Source organism: Anser cygnoides, chromosome 2 (genome assembly GCF_040182565.1).
Source record: "Anser cygnoides isolate HZ-2024a breed goose chromosome 2, Taihu_goose_T2T_genome, whole genome shotgun sequence".
Taxonomy (NCBI): domain Eukaryota; kingdom Metazoa; phylum Chordata; class Aves; order Anseriformes; family Anatidae; genus Anser; species Anser cygnoides.
In genome coordinates, this window is record NC_089874.1 from 148,041,208 (window position 1) to 148,061,940 (window position 20,733).

The following is a 20,733-nucleotide window of genomic DNA, read 5'->3' on the forward strand; positions in this document are numbered from 1 at the left end:
TATAGATACAGACTGGGATTTTCTACCGTCAAACCGAAATCTTCCTAGAATGGGAAATGAAATAAAACTTATGAAGTTCAAAGTAAAGCTCAGAAAACGTGCTGAAACAAGTCCTTTTTCAGAAATCAAGCTTTCATAACAGATCTGAAGCATTTTGCATTAAAAAACAACAACAAAAATCTTTGCCCTTTTCTGTGCAAGAAAAATTGGGCTGTTTCAAAACTGTTTGTAATTATAACAGCTTGGAATGGATGGTCATGTTCAGTTCTAGGAAACTGGAAGCATGGGAATGTTCATTATTGTTGTCTCTTTATTTGTATTACTAGAAGCTAAAGATTTGCCCACAAAATTTATAATGTAAGACAAGAGAAAATAGGAAAATGATCTATTTGATCAAGTGCAGACATCTGTTACGTACATATTGTATAACTGTCTACAACTGAGCTAAATAATAAGAATACCCCCTACCAATATTAGACAACATTCCTCCCTTAGTTAAGTGGATGTATACATAAAATGGACCTAAAAGTCCTTCCATCTTTGAAGCTAACTCAGACAATTATAGCAGATTTCAGAAATTGAAAATCAGATAGAGCTGCCCCAGCCACCCTCATCAGACATGGGGAATGAGTAAACAGAGGCAGTGAATATGTTAGTGATCAGAAAGGCTCAAGGCCATTCTCTGGTCTGAAGTCAGTGGCACATACTTTTGCTTGCGAATGTGCTGCTCCCCAGAATCTACCCCTGCCCAAGCAGCATGGTAAGTGGCTCAGGATGTACCCCATGGCTCCTAGTGCATCTCACTGGAAAACTGTCCTCAAGAGAATGAGTAAAAGTAACACAGAGCCTTTCATACATACTACTTCCCTGGAGAACTTGGAGAGGTCTCCTCAGTGCTAGCTGCCCAGCTATGCCCAGCACCTGGCTGGAAGCACATAGTTGGCCCCAGCCAAAGTGTGCTAGGGACTGCTCTAGCCACTAAAACTTGAAGATGGTCATTATCCAATGCCTGCGAATATTCCCAGCTTGATTTATAGATAATACAGAAGTTAGCCAAAGAGCCTTGTTGATGGGTATAATAGCGATGTCAGTGCATCAACAGTCTAGCGTCTTATGCTTCATTGTATGACTTAATGTATAATTACCAGGGATTTATTGCAATGAGTTATTATGGAATTGTAAATAGATGGAAAAGTCTTTATGTGCCTGTTAAGAGTCATGTGTTTAACATGGGCTATTTTGTACTTGCTTCCAGCTCAGGTCTCTTAGTGGCCTGTGTATTAGAGAGCTCTCAATACACTCCACCGTTTCCATCTACAGATGTGCTTCAGGTTTTTTGTACTTGGTCTCCAAGTGCTCCCTGCCACATATACCATACCGATAAGGGAGAAATATGGACAGAATTTGTGAATGTTTATAATCACGTAGGCTAAATGGGACCTCTGGGGATCATCTAGGCTGCACCTCTCCAGAGGGTGACTATGACCATCTAATAAGCTCCTGCTCTGACCATTTGATTGCATAGGAAGACGTGGTTCATAATATGTATTTACAGCTGGGTTTTCAGAGTATGCAACATGAATACAACCCTTAGGGAACATTAACTTTGAAAAAACACCTTACATTTCTGAAAGGCTTCCACATCTCATACATTCATACCTTGAAATCTGTTTCCAGTTTTATCAGATCCAATCATGGAGAAGAATATCCTACTTTTAAAAAGGGAAAGAAAATCTAATTTTGCTTTGCAAGAATTTTTCTTAATAAAATAGCTCATAAGAAAATATTTAGTTCCCTTCCTTCAAATGATAATTTAGAAAGCTTCCCTAATCCATGTTTGCACTTCTTTATTGTCCTGTTTTCTTAAAAGAATGATAAGAGTGAGGAGAGAGCTAGTCTATGTGTGACTTTCCTTTTTGTACTGCAAATCATAAATGAATTTACACTGAAATAAGGCCACAGAAGCTGCATTGCAGTTGCAAAACAGTGTTAACCTTAGCGTTTCTGTGGCAGATTTAAGTAATCATCTTTACACAGCGTTGTAGCAGTTTTTGTTCTTTTTAAGTATATTTATTTTCTATTCCTTTAGATGGTTATGTTTCTTTTCTGGCCAGCTCCACTAATGTTGTATCAGCGTTGATGGAGCTGTTCAGAGTTATGTGACAGAACTGTCACCGTATCAATCTCACCATTAAGCTGTCAATTCCACAGCAGCATTTGGAAGTGAATCAGACACTTCCACTGACATTGTAACCACAATGTGTGAAAGACACTTCTATTCCTTTGGCTGTGCAGAAGACACTTTCATTTACAGAAAGGACCCGCTGAAGCTGGTGTTCTGCACACAAGGATCAGTCAGACACTTCAGGGAAATCAAGGGAAGCTGGTGTCAGTATCAACTCTACCTCCATCAGGTTTCAGCTGTCACAACAGTCCAGCGTAATTGCCCATCATGTTTAAACTTACCGTATGGACACATAAACTGAACTCTTTTACTGACATTCTGCTGTTTCATTGATTTTATATCCCCACCTACTGTCAACACAACTTTATAAAGACAGTGCCAAAGCAGAAGTTACTTTTCTGTGATTCATAAATAAATAAGGTTATATAACTATCCAATATCTTCCCCAAGAGTTTAATATTGAAAGCACCCTCTTTCTCCTTTATACAGAAAAGAGCACACTACTAATTCATTCTGTCCGGTTTTTTTTATGCATCAGCTCCTATTCCTATACTTTTTTTTTTTTTTTTTTAACTTGATGTGTTTATACATTTGGATGAGGGTCAGGACCTGCTTATAGCTGATGGATTATCTTTTATATTCTGGGCCAAAATGTGTACCTGGGACAAAAAAGTTCTGACCTATGTCAAGATGGCAGTAGTAAAACCTAAAGAGGAAATAATCAAGGACATTGCTTCTAGAACAAGAAGTCTGTAGATTCTTAGCACAAATTTAAGCCCTATAATCACATATTAAGACTTGATAAAAATGTCAGTGTGCACTTATATGAGCTGTTTGCATGTGGACCTGCTGTTAAGAGGAAGGCATTAGCACTGTAAGTAGGCTATCCAAATAGTACAACCACAAAGGAAAATTTGAGGTCATCGGCTCTTACAATTATGAGCTCACATAAGTATATGGAGACAGAATTGCAATATTAAGCACTGGTTTTGATTCTGATAAATGACAGATTCCGCTGGTCAGGGTTAGTTCTGTAAAACAAATGCAAATTAGGAGTAAATCTTCATGTTATCCTTAACAGGTGAAAATATTTGATTATTTAATTTTAACCTTCTCTCTCAGTTTACGTATATATATAAACTCTCTCTCTCCATATAGCTCTATATGTATATAGTTTATGTATATATACTTACATAGAGACAGTGTATATGTGTAAATATATAGTCTCCTAACATTCATACTGACTAGCTTTTGCATATACCACCTTTTTCAAATTGCATAAAGCCTAAGCATAAAGTTATGTCTCCAAAACTAGTTTCCCCTGCCTTTGAAAGCTTTTTTTCTTTTTTTCTTTTTCTTTTTTTTTTTTTTCTTTTTCCCCTTACTACAGTTATTATTTTTATTAATCTCAGGAAATTAAAAAGAGACTGAAAATGCATAGGGTCTGCATCTGAATTGTCTGAAAGAATGAATCTCAGGGGGAAGTTATTTTTGGCATGGCGTTTCTAAAACTGAGCTCCAGAACATTTGTACTCTAACATTATAAACAGATTTTACCATTTTGTATTACTTTAAAACATTATTTTGCATGAGATGAACAGTCTCTCAACCATGGAGATGAGTCCAAACCTATGGAGAAAGGAAATTACAGCATAATGGAAATGATGGCTGGGAGCCATACCACCCTGGGCTGTGAGCTCATCCACACAGAAACGCCAGGCTGAGCTGATATGGCCAGTTCTTCAATTCGGGATCTCTGAGGAAACCTCCAAGGCTGCTGGAGGAAGTGGTGGTGGCAACTTTGTAGGTGGTACACTCTGTTCCTGAGTCACCATTGAGTCAATAACCTGTGTGATGGGAGCGAGCAGGATTTCCTGGAAGAGTTGCAGGCATGATGGAAAACCACAGTCCTGACTATCAGCAGTTATTTAAAGACCTCTGTGGACTTTGAGTGAAAGGTAGAATTGTTAACCCTGGGATACTGATCACATTTCAGTATCAGCCTATGTCATCCTCAAAATTATTCCAACATTTGTTCCACCTTGAGGCAGCAGAATAAAACCATCAGCATAATGGCAAGCTGCTGGATGGAGTATTTTAAAAAGTTCAAAATCCACTGAAACAGACTTTTGCCCTACATCTTGTCATTGACTTTAATAAGTTTTCGATGACATATAGAGTCCATAATGCAGGACTAAAATAGGGCCAATCTATTTTTGAGGATGCTCCTTTTCTTTTCATGCATTCATTGTTTGTGCAATTCTGCTTTTGCCTTTCAGCCGAAATCATCAGCCGTTACTCATAGATACTGTCAGGCCATGTCAAGCTCTCAGAACAGCTCAGCTCTGGATCGTCTTCCTCCCCAACCCCACTATGCTGTAGTGACACTGTGACATTACATTTTCCCCAGAAACAATGACATGAATCTGATTTATAACTGGTGGTAAAACTTTATTATTCAAGTTTAGATGTAACAGACATCTTTGCTGCCTGAAGATTGTTTGCATAAGAAATACACCAAGAACATGTTTGTGAGTAGAAATGAACATGCACTATGAAAACCAAAAAACAAAACAAAACAAAACAGAAAAAAAAAAAACCACATCCATGTGTTGTAAGGACAAAACAATAAGAGCCAACATTCTAGAGTCAAATCAGGGCTACAAGTTTAATGATGGTTTTTAGCAACATGAAGTCATTCTTTATTAAGTACTTTTTTTTTCCTTTTTTTTTTTTTTCTCCTTTTCCTGCTGGTGAATTTTTATAAGCTAAATTTACAATGGCATTTTGAGATGTTTCCTTTTCTCCTGTTCTCCTTCTACACAGGGCTCAGAGACCAAAATGATAGGATACAGCACAGAAAACTGTGGTTGCTGCTACAATGCTAATTCTAAGTATTTTACTTTGCTAAGTGTACTCAAAAAAAAAAAAAGTATTTATTTGGCCATTAAATTATTGTCTTTTATCCTCTTAAAAAAGAGGTAAATCTGGATTATATGTGATTATCGTATAGGTAGCATCTCACCAACTGCTAACTTTCCAGAGCTGGTTGAATGAAAGAAAATTGTGAGGGAGAGGGTAAGGAGGAATCCTATTCCGGGGTGAGGAAATTCTACTCGGCCTATCTTAAGTTTATAAAAAAAGTTTAGAAGGGATTTTTCACTTATCTATCACATTTGGGATACGTTGACAAATTACTCGCTATCCTTTGCCAAGCATAACTGTCTCCACAGAAGCAGAAGGAAATGTTTCTACCCTTCTGGCTGAACAGAAGTGACCTTCTAATCTCTTTGGCTTTTCCTGACCAGTATTAGGAATTAGCATGTTAATTTAGCCAAGAAAAATCAATACAGGAGCAAGAATGGGAACATATTCATACATCCTGGGCAAAAAGCAGATAGTAGACAACATCCTCAGCGCATAAAGCAAGTAGTTTTGACTACAAAGCAACACGGTCCCGTCCAGAGATGGACTTGAAAGTCTGTCCCTGAACTGAGCACTTATCCACAGTTGCCAAATCAGGTCTCCCCACTGCACATCCACTACGTTTCAGCACTGTATACAATTAGCACTGGTCACTTTTGTCCTGCTCTCCCTCTAGGTGAAAAAAAAAAAAGAACAAAACCAAAACCACAATCTCTTACCCTCAGTGTGCCTCAACTGATATGTCTCTGCGTTCTGTTTTAAAACTGACACAAGTGCACCAGTACATCTTTTAGCCAAAGCAAAGATGCAGTATATCCAGTGCCATCCTCACCCACCCCTGGCCTTTCCGGATGGTCCACGAAAACTTCAGGGAGGAGTTTCATCAGCACAGAGGCAATTAGGTGCAAAACTTCTGTTGGTAAGCTCTGAATTTAGCACCTGAACTACTCAAACTGTGCTCTGGAAAACCTTCCTCTCCTGCTGCATTAACCTAGGGGGCAGGAGCCACAAAGTGATAGCTGAAGGACAGTTTGATATGCAGAAGATGCTGCATGAGGGTTGCCACTGTACAGTGTTCATTCTTTAGAAAATGGAACTTTGCCTTGCTCTGCAAGTTTAGATACCGCATGCTCTCTGTTTTTGAAGCCTCTGCTTAGTCGGGGATCCAATCTGAGATACATTTTCAGATCTCCAACAACCATTCACTGGTGAGAGAAGTGCAACACCTTGAAGACACTGGGTTGTTGAGAACAAATAATGATTCCATGAAGTTAAACTTTTAGTGCTGTACATTGATCCAAATGCAGTGGGTACAGTAATTAATTGTGTGTGCTAACACTGGTTTCCACCTGAGAGTTATTACACGAGATTTTTCTTTTTCAATGCCAGGATTTATTTTCCTTTTGCTTAATATCCATTGTGAGGGAGTCTGGAAAAGGGATGGAACCACCTCTCTTTTGTTAAGAAACAAAACTGTGCTCCCCACATCCCAATCAAAGAGAACAGGCTATGGCAAAATCCCATTTCTTACAAAGCACAAATCTTAGAACATCTCAATATGTCATGGCAAGAACAATGAACTTTCCTCAAATTTTATTTGCACCATCTAGGTGTACTATTAATATCCCAAACTCTGTCTTGTTCTTTGCACTCATAAGATTTCATTTCTTCTCATCCCCAAACCCTGGTGGGTGCATTTCTCCTTGTTGGCCTCTTGCTTCTGAGTAACAAGAGGTATTATGAAGTACAGGGTGGTGCTCAAGTTTTATAATGCGCATGTCCCCCATAAAATATTTTGCCATGAAGATGCAGCTTCCATCCATGAAGAAGCCACAGGCAGGTCTTGGAAGAAGTAAGTCAAAACAGTAACTACTGATAACCGGCAGGCAGCTAACTCTGAAGCCAATAAAATTACTGCTAAGTGAGCCTAACGTTTCTTGGAAAAGCTGAAAAGGACACACACTGGACCCTGACGTAACAAAACGAGGGCAATCTATTTCAGTCCCCATAGAAATAAACAGAAACAAAAAATACCCAACAAAAATAAATCAACAAAAACCAAGTCAGAACTTATTACTGGAGAACAATAGTAAAAACATAACCAGACATTGTCCGGCACTGGTATCAAGCAGGAGATTCATCTAAAAATAGAAGAAAAAGAATGTGGCCCAATATCCTTTGCTAACCTAGAACACTATTAAAGGGTTATAGAACTCAACCACGAACAGATTGAGTGGGATTTTCCATATGCTGCTCACCAGTATAGAAGCAATGTGTGGAGCAGGAAGGAATGCAAGCCTAATGCTGAACAATAGCCTGTCTGTGCCTAACAAATCAGAGAAACTGTGCAAGAACGTTTCATCTGTGTGAAAATGTAACACCTAAAATACTGCCAAGGTCAGCAAGACCTTTGGAGATCAGCTGCGTAAGTGCTTCTCATGCATGGTGATGGTCATTGCCGGCTGCTTTAGGCACATCATTTTTCTAAAGACTATCAAAGTGCTGAATGTTTAGGCCAGTTCCTCCCTGTTTTTCCTTTTGCCAACCCCTATAAGACATTTCCTATCACCTCTCCTTTTATCTTCCACCTCCCTTTCTATCTGGTTAACTATCTTATAAGTGCACCAAATCCTAGAAGGGAGAGTGGCGAGATTCAGGTAAGTTAAATACAAGAACTTTTTTTTCTTTTTATGATGCTTTAGTTTCAATTACATGAAAATCTGAGAAAGGCGGCATGTAAGTGAGATCAGAATAGGACCCTTTACATATAATCTCAAGTGAGGACTTAGTCCAGAGATATCTTTATAGAACATTTTAAAAAATAAAATGCATGAATGGAGAAATAAAAGACAACATAATATCAGAAAGACATTTTAAACTTCATTCGCTGCAACATTCATGAACCAGTTGAGCTACACCTGCCATCCAACCATAAGGAACTAAGACCCTGCACTGCGAAAAAGAAACAAACCCAAACAAAACAAAAAGCAACTGCGTAATATTGTAAAAATGGAGTGCAATGCTACTACAGAATGCAATAAAACATCAGTGCTGCATCGTCAAACAGCACTTATCAAAATAATTTCTGAAATGTTTCTTCTGAAACACAGACAAAGCAATAAAAAGAGGATATATGTTTATCATTTTAAGCATAACAATGTGAGTTAAGAGCTTAAGAATACAAAAGTACTTGGAATGAATAGTGCTACCCTTTTTTTTCCTAAGTAGGCATAAAAATATTTTCATTTCCTTCTTGTTTTTCCATACCATTAATATCAACAAATTTCATTCATTTCATGTTATCGTTTACAACTTTAATGCACACACACAGAAAAAAAAGATACCTACTGCAATAGAAATAGTTGCTTCATTACCTTGTTTGCTACATTTGCAAATGTAAACAGCGAGGCAGAGCCAGAACTGACTCTAATGCATGATGGAATATCTTTGTTGCATACGTACACTGTAGAAAATAATTATTCAATATGTCAGGCACCATTATTTGAAATGTAATACATTAATATTTACTAGAAAAATAAGGTTTTTTCTATTTGTTCTCCCAACTTCTTTAATGAAATAAGTTAATCTGACAGTGCATCCAGTAGCTTGTAATATCTTCTACATCCCTGTGGCAAAATAATAAACTACTGGTTGGGACACTATAATGAAAATGATTAAAGTCAGTTCTTGTACACCCTTGTAGCAAGCATGGAGGCTCGTCTAACAGCACCTTTAACCAATTATTTAATATTTAGTTATTTAGCCCTATTTCCCTGAGCAGTTATGCTGAGGAGCTTTCCCTTCATGGATAGTTTTTACAAAGCTTTAAGTATTAAAAAGTACTATGAAGACATTTAATGCTACTTAGCAAAAGCTGGTATAAGTCTACTGAAGGGATTGACTGGTATGTATAGCAATGTTAAGCCTGTGGAGAAGTAACCTTAGACTTTAAGGTTTAGAAACGCAATATATTAAAATATATTAAAATAAAATACAGCAGGTTACCTTGTTCTATGCAAATTAAACCTTGAGTGTGGCTTCTGTATTAGAGACTTCACTTGCAAAAAATGGTTTTCCTAGACTAAAGTGTGCTAGAAAGAATGTAGTGATAAAATGGTAGCTAAAAATCAGCTGAGTCTGAGAAACATCTAGGTGAAACTGCTGCCAAAGCTTTGAGGAAAAGGTGATCCTAAGGCATGTTGTAGGGCAGAAATTAGCCCAAATTAAAGAAAAGAAAATGACCTTTTAACATCTGTATATTTAACAAGTCTAGTTCTTATATACAATGTGCATATGTTCACTATACCCCTGCAGCAGTATATACATATACACATCTTTGCACTCTTGCCAGTTATGTCTCTTACACAATAGCAAAGGTATTAAATGTCCGGTAAAACTTTCTCAAAGTTAATCGCCATGATTCACTGCATTCTGGCTAGCTGTGGTTGGCCATGTCCCACACCACTATCTTCTCCCCCTTCTGGCCACCATCCAACTGTTCTTTTTTTCTTGGTAACCCACTCATTTAAAAGAAAAAATTAGGAGGGGGAAAAAAAAAAGAAGAAAAAGGAAGAAAAAGAAAAGAACAAGGGATTTAATATTGGATAAGGCATGCTCTCTATATGAAGTGCTTTATAGGTCTTCACAAGACATTACAAGCTATTGAATTCCCATCAAGGAAACCTATTTCTGTTTAATTGTGCTAAGTGCTAAGGTTTACTCTTTAGGTTTTCCATTCTTTTCAGCTTGTGCATTGTTCCTGTGTAGGCCCCTCTGGATGTGAGTTGTGAAGTCATACTTGTCCGTGCAAAGATGCTGGCATATGCTGCACTGGAAAGGTCCACTGTCACCATGGCAACTCATATGCAAAGCATACATCACTTCATCCAGAAAGACAATGCCACAGTGCACACACTTGGTAGAAAGTTCATCTTGAGTACTTCTATCAACTTTCTCTGTTTTAACTACATTCAAGGGACCTTCATTTTTTACATTTGGTGGTGCCTTACTCTTTTCCTTGGAGGCACCGTTTGCAGTTGGCCCAGGTCTGGAATGCTTTATCGCCAAATCTAGAGGAATGTCATTGTCTGATCCGACAGCTGAAAAATGAGGAGGCAGATTAAAGGTGGGATAAGGCACATAGTTTTGGCAAGGATTTGGTAGGCCAGGCACATGACTCAAGTAGTGTGGATTCCCAGGAACAGACAGCTTATATTTACTCCAGAATCTCAGCCAGTCAGCTTCACTCTGAAAGTCATTGTGTACGAACGGAAGTCCAAAGAGTGGGTACTGGTATTTTTCGATAGGGCTTCCAGGTGGTGAATAGTTTGGGTGTTTCGCAGGTCTCATGTATTTTTCTATCGGGCTGCCTCTCTCTGAGCTTCCTTTCCCTTCTGATATTGATGAACTGTTTCCTGGGTCTCCAGTACTTTCCTGAGGACTTTTTATCTGAATGTGCAAAGGTTGCATCCTTTTGTGAATATCCAGAGTTTGGCTGACCAATATTGGCTGCTGAGCAGAATGGCTTTTAGTCAATGAACCTTGGGCCTCATATTTACTGAGGCTGGGAAGCTGAATTTCTCTCTGATGACCTTCAGTTAAATGATCCTCTGACCTCCTCTCTAAGGGGCTTCCATTGACTTGCTCCTCACTGCTACCCCTCTGCTGTTTGTTTAGCTGCTCAGCCTGAAGTGCCTCCGGGTTAAGGCGCTTTCTTGTTCGTCTCCTAATGATCTGCTCACCATTGTTCTGCTTAATGATGTTTAAAGGCCTGGGAGTCTGCATGGAACACACACATAATGAACAAAAGGAAAAAAAAAAAAAAGAAACATTAAACAAATCTGCAAGACCGCATTCATGCACATTTATCTTTTCTTTTGTGAAGAGCTATGTTATAAGAGAGTTTTATGGGAATGACTATTTGTCACAAATAAGGAAAGTCAACCAAAATGCTGGTACCCGGCCTGTCATGTTAAAAATAAACTATGAATTAGTTTGTTTTATCACACTAAGTCAACAGTCTTCAACATACTATACCTGTTTACTTAAAAGGGAATGAAATGTCCAAGCTGTCAAAGCACTTCTTACCCCTTACTCCTGAAAAATTCTGGGGGAGACATGCTGAAAGACACCATGTCAGAAGAGCTGGTACCAGGCAGGGGTTTGCACAGATCACACTACAACAAGAATTGGGTAATACTTACCTTGACACCCAACCCCCTACACCATGGATGGAAAATGACAATGAATATATGTCTTACTGATCATGGCCACTATCATCTAGCAGAAGGACTGTAAGTCCACAGTGGTGGTGAGTAGGATGATGGTGATGGGAAAGGGACCAAGAAAGATGAAGAAAGCCCAGACAAAATGTTTTCCTAAGCTCCAAAAGGATGAAGGGACCTCGGTATCAACTCCTCCTCATTCATCTCTACTGTATTTCTTCCTAAATGTCTTGTCCAAATGCACACATAATCCTATTTTAGTTGGAGGCCAGAAAAGTGCCCCACACAGTATTCCACTTATATGGTTTATTTGGAAAATTTCTTTTTAACACTGTTCAAAAGTACAGGTTGAACTTTGGCCTACAGTCAATACCCAAAACAATCTGTATCTCCAATGTAATATGATTTTTATATATTTGTAACTTTAAATTAATATAAAAATATCCAGAGCTGGAAGAGCGCCCACTCTACTACTTGTAGTGGTTTAGTTTCTCTCTCCTTATGCCATCTTCTTCTCCTCTTTCACCTATTCACTTCCCTAATGTCGTCTCATTCTTAGTAGTTAACAATGTATTAGGCAGTGCAGCTACTTGTTAAGATTTTACTTTTTATTAAAAATCTAAATCAGAAGAAGTATACACTTTGATTTAGAGTTTTAATATGCAAAATTTCAACTTAGCAGAAAAATAGCAACTGAACCAATCTCTTCAAAAAGATCAAAGTTGAGGTAAAATGATGTTTAGATAAAATTAGAATATTTTCCATGTAAATTCTATGCAAATAAAGTTTACAGTTTGCAGACTCAGTGGCCAATTAATATACATTAGAATATACTCTCTTTATTAGGAACTCAGTGTAACTTCCTAACCTTTTCATGACGCTGTCATACTGACAAGGTGTGTGAGAACTTACAAATCTGGTGATGTTGCTCACATTAAACTTTTATTTATACACTACAAAGCACTTTCATATGCCTTCAGAAAATCCTTTCAATAGTTTGGAAATACTTTTAACCTTATTCTTCATGCTACAGTTGTGAAATCTGATCTTGCTATTAGTTAAAAGAAATATCTTCATACCTATGAGTAAGGATCCCCACACACATTTGCAGTTCTGGCTCTTCAACTTACATGCCAGTAGGAGTTAATGGCTGTAGGTACAGCTTAACAATACTTCAGTATGCCAGTGACTGTACCCATCTGACTAGTCTTTAGCTGATTAAAACAGGGTACTCAGTGGAGTAACACTACTCACATTTTTCTTATTCATAGTACAAAGGTGCAGATAGGAATATTCTGTATGTTTGCAACTAAAGGCAGAAAAAAAGTTTACTTCCTCCTTGATAGCCAATGAAGCTCTCAATTTAGAAAATAGTGAAAACATTGCCACAACTTTACTTTTCAAATATTCTATATCAGATCCTTAATTATACGTTATACGTAATATACAGAGTCTTATCACAATAAGTTTTTTTTTACCATCTCTCTATCAGTTGAGTCTCCCTCCCTCAAATCTATAAGTAACTTCAAAAAAAATCAGCAAATAGTTCACTAGATTATTTTGACTAGACTTCCCAGATACAATGGGAAATTGGTGTGACCTCTCCACTAGGAGATCACTTATATCTAATCCTAGAATAATATGCTGTAACTCCTCACAGAAGTAGTCTGAGGATTTAGCCAAGGAATCACTAAGGAACAAAATCTAGTCTTCCATGACTGAGTTAGAGCTACTAAAAATGAGGAACAGCACCAAAATATAAGTGGTCCAATTCATGATTCTGGAGAGACCTTTCTGTGTCAGCAGATGTGAACATTTTGTATGTTTTCAGTGAACTGGAAGCAGCTTTTTTCACTTAAACTGCTTTAATAATTGACCATTTGAATATTATTACACATTTCTTAACACATTTGTCTGCATTAAAGGAGATAAATGTGAGAAATCTGACAAGTTTCATGTAAATGACCCATAGGTAGATCGAAAAACTTTGAAAATATAAAGTTATTCAAGGGTACCATAGAAGTGAAAACCTGACTCCTAGCAGCAATCATTAAAAACTTTGCATTTGTAGTTTGATACTTCGTAGTAATATATGACAGACAATAGTTTTCTTACTAAATACCAGTAAAATAAGGGACCGTAGAGATAACTGTATTATACACATTCTTAATTATTGACTTGTTAATGAGCACAGTAGTTCTAGATAGTGATAATCCAATTAAAAGGTAGCTATGAAATGTGCAAACCTAATATAGGTGAATAATTTTACTCAGCTGAGTAGCATAATTTAGTTTAATGGGGCAACTTATAAGGGGAACACTTCTATTACCTTGGATTTTTATAGTATCAGCCCTTTTCTTAATAACTGCATCATCCTAAACTCCTTAATTCAAAAAATACAACAAATACTTACTGCAATTTTTCCTGAAGAGGTAGATGGGTAAAGAGACATGCAGATAGAAGAAACTTTCATCTTTCTAGTGTCACTCTAAAGAGCATCCCTTTACATGGGATTGTCTCAAATGGTGTCCCAAAGGAGAGATTTGTTTGATTATTTCAGACTCCAACTTACAATGGAGTTGCTATTGTACCACAGTAGTGGCAGCTTAATTAAATTATTTGTGTTTGTTTGGTCAAAGTTCAGTTGTAGATATTAATGTCAAATGTCCACTGAATGACAGCTTATTGCCATGCTTGAACAGTGGAGCTAAAAGATTGAGTCACCTTCTCTTTCTCTATATGCATAGAAAGAAGTTTGACACTGTATTGCTAATTATTATTGTGGGAAGCACACTAGTTTGTTCCCTATGGTTCATAAGAATTATCTGAGCTATGTTTTTGAATTCAGAACTGATTCTTGTAGCTTTCATCTATTCAGCAAGTCATACTAATAATTATGGTAAAGTCCAACACTATAATTTAGAAATGTATATTATAAAAGGGAAAAAATTGAAGTTGTCCATAGAAGTTCTACAAATAACTGGACTCAAATGTCAAATTAATGTTGCAAAGCCAAGCTGCCCTTCTTCAAGTCTTTGTGGATGCTCATGAGTGATCAATTTACCTTAAATCAGATATTGTATCTAGAACTTTGAGAGTTCTCCAGGAAGATAATACTTTCAGCAAGTTCTGGCCAAGATGCTGGCCAGAAATCATGCATTAGTTCATCTTCTCCCACTCAGATTTCATCTGACTGGCTGGGATGTTCTAGAGCTAAAAAACAGTTATTGACCTCAGAAAAACAGGACATAGAAAACAAAGGTAATGTTTAAGATTAGTGATGGACTTTCTGCTTTTGAAAACTGGAATAGTTTTCTTTTTTAAGTGGTCTTGATTAAACAAGATTGTTGTATGGCCTGTACACAAGACCAAGGATAAAATTCACAGAAACTGCTAACTGATTTAGAAGCTTATGCCTCAAGTTTATAGAGGCCTGGGCACTTGGAGTGTTAATGCATTTGAAATAGTTTACTGGGTTTTTGATTGTTTGTTTTTAATAGAATTTCTAAAAAGTGTTTTAAGAAAATGCACTCTCCCAAAATATAGGGTTTCTGACTTTGGCTCAAAGCCTAGATTGTTACATTGCCTCATCACACTCCAAATGGCTGCCTCAGTTTCCTTTACTGAAAAACAGTATTACTTTCTAACTTCATGGGAATGTTGTAAAAATTTAAATAATTAAGAGTCAAAAACTGGTCATGTGACTCTCCCATGTGCTTCTATTAAAGATAGTAGGGATAGTCTTTAACTATTGGGTCTTAACTTAGATTCTGAGCATTTTGGCATTGATCCAAGGAAACACTTAAGCATGGCTTTCCTGGACCTGGACCAAAGCATTCAACATCTCTCAGGATCAAGCCAAGTGTCAGTAAGATGAAAAGCAATATAGACAATCCATGATTATTACTTATTCCATGTCTGATCTGGAGGGATGCTGAATACTCTCAGAAAGTAATGAGTGCCATCACCTGAGTAGCTTCGTTGTTATTTCAGAATCTGCAGCAGACTATAGGAATTCTAGAAAAAAAGAGAACCAAAATACCCAAAGCCCATATCTCTAGGAAATTTGATGTGAAGAATAAAGGGGGAAAAGGAATGAAAGCAAATAAGAACCACAGCAAGGGATATTTTTGATATAGATGTGATCTCTGACTTGAAGAATTTTATTTTATTTTATGATTACGAACATGAGGGCTCTTGAATTTAGAGAGCTTTCATCACAACATTTTGTATGCCTTTAAATGGAATTCCCAGAAAAGAAATAATTTTCCCCTTATTTTGTATCAAAATAATTAAATGCATCACTGGTGATCTCAAACACGTCTACCCACAGCATCCCAGCCTGCTTCATAATGAATCACATCTGATCCCAAAGTGACCATACTGCAAAACCCTGTTAGGAAATTAACTGCAGGCCAGGGAGTGGTACTAATCACACAACCAGACAAGACCACAGCTGCCCAGCTTAGCTGTATAACCCCTTTTTTTCTGAACAAACTAGTAAGTACTTCTTACCGAGTGAAGCTTCTGGTAGAGGCCACACGCATTGCATACATATCCACCATTTGCATTCTTTCGCCAGAGAGAGGTCTTTGTGGTCAGGCAATTGGCACAAAAAACACCCGAGCCTCTACGTCTCTGAAATAGGGAAGAAAAAAAAAACACACAGAAAAAAAAAAACAGGTCAGAGGTGAGTCACATGATCTGTGGAGTTAGGACAAATCAACACAGGAGTTTTGTCTCTAGACTGGCAACAATGACAGTATAAAACCACACTGCCCATAATGAGGTCAGGTTCAATTGTGCTTAATAGGCACCACTGATTTTCATTATAATTAACCCTAGAGTGATGGATGAGGTGTGTGAAACACCAAAGCCTTTTCAGAATAACAGCTTTAACTTTTTGAACTTCAGGTTTTGTGCATTTAATGATGGTTTCTAAACAGCAAATTCTGAAAACCACTCTGGAAGCTGACAGAGAACATTCTGTAAACTTCTCCTATTTTGTTCACTGCATTTCACAACAGATTATTTCTTTTTAGTTTGCTTGATTTTGAAGTGTGATCGGTAACAGGAATCCTGAAAACCACCATGTTAATTAATTGCAGTTTGTATCTGCGTCATACCAATTCCTTTAACAGAGATTATACTTCATAAATTGAATACACGATATTCAGTTCCAGTTGTTTCCACTTACTTCTGAAATCAGTATAAAATAACATAGATTTACTTCATCCCCCTAAGAACAAGGAGTAACCTCTGCCAAATAAACAAATAAAAGTAGTGTTTTTAGTGAGACCTCTTTCAAACTTCACCTGAAACCCCACAAAACACAGTCTCATCAATGTAGATATATTCCTTTTATTTTATTCAGGCAAAGAAAGGCACAGTACAACTTTCCTAAATACAAATTGATTTTTAACCAGACTGAGCTGTGCATTCATCAGCTTTCAAAATGATCCAAGAATATTTAAAAGTAGACACGTTTATGAGTATTGCTCGTTAAATTCTTTCTACAGAGTAATGATTTCATTAAACTTCTCATTTAAACAAAAGTTAGGCTGTGTTTGTGGGCACAAATACTAATAAGCAGGAAAAGGAATTCTTTTGCTGAAAAGAAAATCTGAATTTCAGCTCTGTTCCCTTTTTCATGAAGAAAAATAAAAATCAGTAAGACAGCTTCAGCATCTAAGATAAGAATGGTCGAGAATGGGGAAAAAATGCTTGGGTGAAGAGTAATTTTATTATAAATTAAAAATTACTAACACGATAAGTCAAAATTTCAGGGTTTCATAAAATTTAAGTAATTTATTTAGCTTTAGTCCATACTGTAGAAGACTGGTGTTCATGCCAAAAAAATACAATGGTTATAATTGTACTCTGATACATTTCAAATGGAAAGCTTTCTGCAGACATAATTTTGGCTTCAAGACTGGAACACTTTCTTGGCATTGAAAGGGCATTTGATTCATCGGGTGTTTCACAATGTATCACTAAAAAGACCTGGTGAGCAGCCAGTTCCCTATAGGGTAATTTTTCCATCCAGATGCAAGTGCTATCAGAGGCCCTCGTCAGCTAAACTAATTATGATCTTGCATTTGCTGATGCCTGCTCACTCTAACGTTCGACATCCTCCATTAATCATCAATACAAGGAAAATGAATGAAACGTAAAGAAACGAGGGCTGGTAAGCTGCACAGCCATAAAAATCTGAAATGAGTGCAATAATTTAACAAGATTGGGGAAATGTTTTTAGTGAGCACAAAGTCAGGCTAACAATTGCCCTTTCAAACCAAGAACACAATTTCATTAGTACAGCAGGTTGTGCTACTTTAAGGTGATACAATAAAATCTAGATTGTCATCAAGATAATCTCTCTCTCACCCTCTTACATCATTCCTTACTATGTCTCTTAAATCAGAAACAGTAACGCACTATGTTTTTCTCAATTTGGGTAGGGGGAGAAATAAATAGTAGTTGATGTCCTTCAGCCAACAAAATCTAACATTGTGTATTCAAGACACAGCTCACTCTGGCAAGGCACACTTACCTCCAAGTGAGCTAGAGCTCCCAAATCTTTTTGTGGTTGCATATCCTTGCAAAACTTCACCTGGCCGCTGAAATATTTTCCTTAAGAGTACAATGAAAGCTTCACTAAGCTAACCCCAATTTGGTCCACTTGAAGGGTGAGAAGTTTCCAAGCGGAAATGACTGTATATGGCCAGGATTCAGACACAACTGCATAACTGTTCCTTCCCATTCCTACTTTTTGTCTGTCAGTCTATGGTTTCTTGGTGTGGTATATTAAACAAGTGGAGTCTTAATCTGAGTAAGTCTTCCCACCCTTTCATTTCTGTTTGTGTTACTTGAGTTTGCGAAATACCCCCTACAAAGTCATAGAAGACTTTCACAATATAGAGAGTAGCTTAGAGTTTATAATCTGTATTCACATACACCTGAATGGTGACAGAAGGTGTTACAAGACTGAAATCCTCATTGACCCATGTGGAACTAGTGTATGTTTAAAACATTGAGAAAAGTAACTCCTATTATATTTTCACTTTCACTTAAAGATCTGATTCAGATTGGGTATCGGTTGCAATGAAATAATATAATGCTGACAGCAAGCTACAAAATATCAAGTTGCAGCTATCTGCACCAAAAACATGCACCTGTGTTTATCTAGTACATACAAACTATTTCTAAAAGTCCCAAGAAGTTCAGCCAGACATCCTTCTTTAAATTTAATGTAAATTTATATTTCTTTACCTTCTTGGTCTCTTATTTCTGTGTCATTTAAAGACCTTACAGAAAAATCAACAATCATTTTTCCCCTGACTAAGTGTTCCAACAAAGAGTAACACACACTGATGAAATAAGAATTAAATCACCTCTAGAGAAACTTAAATCCTGTTGCTTTGCTGTTTTTGTTGTTGTTGCTTTTTAATACAACGTTTTGTAGTGGGGATGCAGAGCTTTAAAATGGGCTTCCTGGGATGAAACAGGACTGGGGTAGAATCAGACTACGTATTATGACTCTTCAGATCCCACTAACCAGAGAATTGACCTGCTTGTATACCTGAGACATTTTGATCACGGCTTCAAGAAAAAATGGAAGCTGTTTTTAAAGGCCTGCAATGCCTGTAAGTCCTCTACTCCCAAACCAATACGATTACTTTAAAAAAAAGAAAAAAAGAAAAAAAAACCAGGCCTTTACTTTCCATATCAAGAGTTCTATAAAGCTTATTAGCCAACAGAAATTATAAATAGTTACTTTTTGTCCTAGATGGTAATTAGTGATGATAATTCTACTTCATAAGTCTGTTTGGCTTTGCATATCCAGCTTTTGTACCAGTCAGTAACAATACTGCTGTATTTTTCCAGTAGTCTTGCAAAGGAGCAGACCTTTGAGCTCCAAATCAGCAAGATCTGCCCCACGGCAATGGCCTGCAGCCTCAAAAATGGCAGCCATATGCTCAAGTGCTCTGCTAAGAACAAACCTCAGCCAGCATTCGAAAGAAATATGGAAGCTTTTGCTCTTTTTCAAACATGTACACACGCTTGTCATGGTTAAACAATCTGTTAAGATCAGCCCAGAAAAGGTAAATTGACAGAAGTAATCACGGTAGGCTTTGAGCCACAGTCTCAAGTTAATGCCACTGGCACTAACTGGAGGCATCCATGAAATTTTCCTGTACATCCTTGTAAGAATAAACCAGAAGGGTCTAAATAACTAAAATATGTATTTACTAAGTCAAACTTTAATCATCTGGAGCTTTATAACCGCTACATTACAATCACAAATCCTGAAGGGGCCAGTCCAGCAAAGAGCCTGCCTGTCTCTATTTCCATTCCAGTTCCTGGGTCTGGGCATTTAACATCAGGATTGTCTCAAATCACATCGGGCTGAAACTTGGCACGTGGTTTTTTTCTCAGCCCAAATGTAACCTTATTTTTTTGTTGTTGTTTTTGTAACAAAAACTTTATTTAAATCAGTTCAGCTGTTTATAATTTGGAGATTGGCCCAAACTGGGGTGGGGGTAGGAGGGTGAACAGGGGAATTTCAAGTTTCTCAGATAACTTTCTAACAAACCTACAGCCATAGTGGTTTTGCTCTCAGGGGGGAAGGGGAAGTATGCACACATTTTAGTATTTTATTAGTAGCAAAGCAACAAGTGGATTATTATTTTTATGTAACTAAGCTATGAAAGTTTGTAATTGTTCTCTGAACATGTATTGCAGATCTCTCTACTAACTGTTTTCCCTAAGTAAGAACCATACTGAAAGCATGTAATTGCATAACAACCCTTGATATGCAGAGTATTTACTCACATTTTTTATGGTTTCATATCTTGACCATTTCAAATTGAACAAGTCTGAAACCTGGTATACACATCATCAAGTCTGAATGGCTGATGTTTTTAACTCCTTGAACAATTTTCACTAGTTACAAGACTTCATTTAAGTAAGGGAGTTATTATTAGTAATTTTTGCTAGCCAATAAAACGGCAGAGAATACCGTAAGAAGTTATTTATTCAGGCATATTGACGGGATCATGCCCTTGTTTTTCACACAAAACTGTTTTAGATTTTAAAAAAGATGTCATGCAGTTCATGCAATTTCAAATTTTGTAGCCATGCAGAAGAGTCATTACAATTTACAGTTACACAAGAATACTTTAAAATGTACTGAACTTTCAGATAGTATTTCAATGGAACTTCATTTAGCAAAATACATATTTTAAAAGCCAAAAATGCTGCTCAAGAACTGTGGCTTTTTAGCTAGCTAGACTAACCAAGGGTGCCTGACACTCTTCTAGTGCCAAATACATCCTGTTTTCAAAATTTCTGCCAGAAGATGCTTTTAGAAACTCAAATAGGCTCTGCAGGCGTCAGCCA

General features: G+C 37.2%; 1 protein-coding gene across 8 annotated transcripts in view; it reads right to left on the reverse strand.

The window, feature by feature from the left end:
• Positions 1 to 5,161: 5,161 nt before the first annotated feature.
• TRPS1 (transcriptional repressor GATA binding 1) overlaps positions 5,162 to 20,733 on the reverse strand; it is a 213,795-nt gene continuing 198,223 nt past the window's right edge. For all 8 annotated transcript variants that reach the window (XM_066990679.1, XM_066990674.1, XM_066990678.1 and 5 more), the window contains 2 exons: positions 15,850 to 15,972; positions 5,162 to 10,888 (listed from right to left, as the gene is read on the reverse strand). In XM_066990679.1, the coding sequence (XP_066846780.1) occupies positions 9,827 to 10,888; positions 15,850 to 15,972 (1,185 nt within the window). In that variant the 3' untranslated portion in view covers positions 5,162 to 9,826. The remainder of the gene's footprint in view (positions 10,889 to 15,849; positions 15,973 to 20,733) is intronic.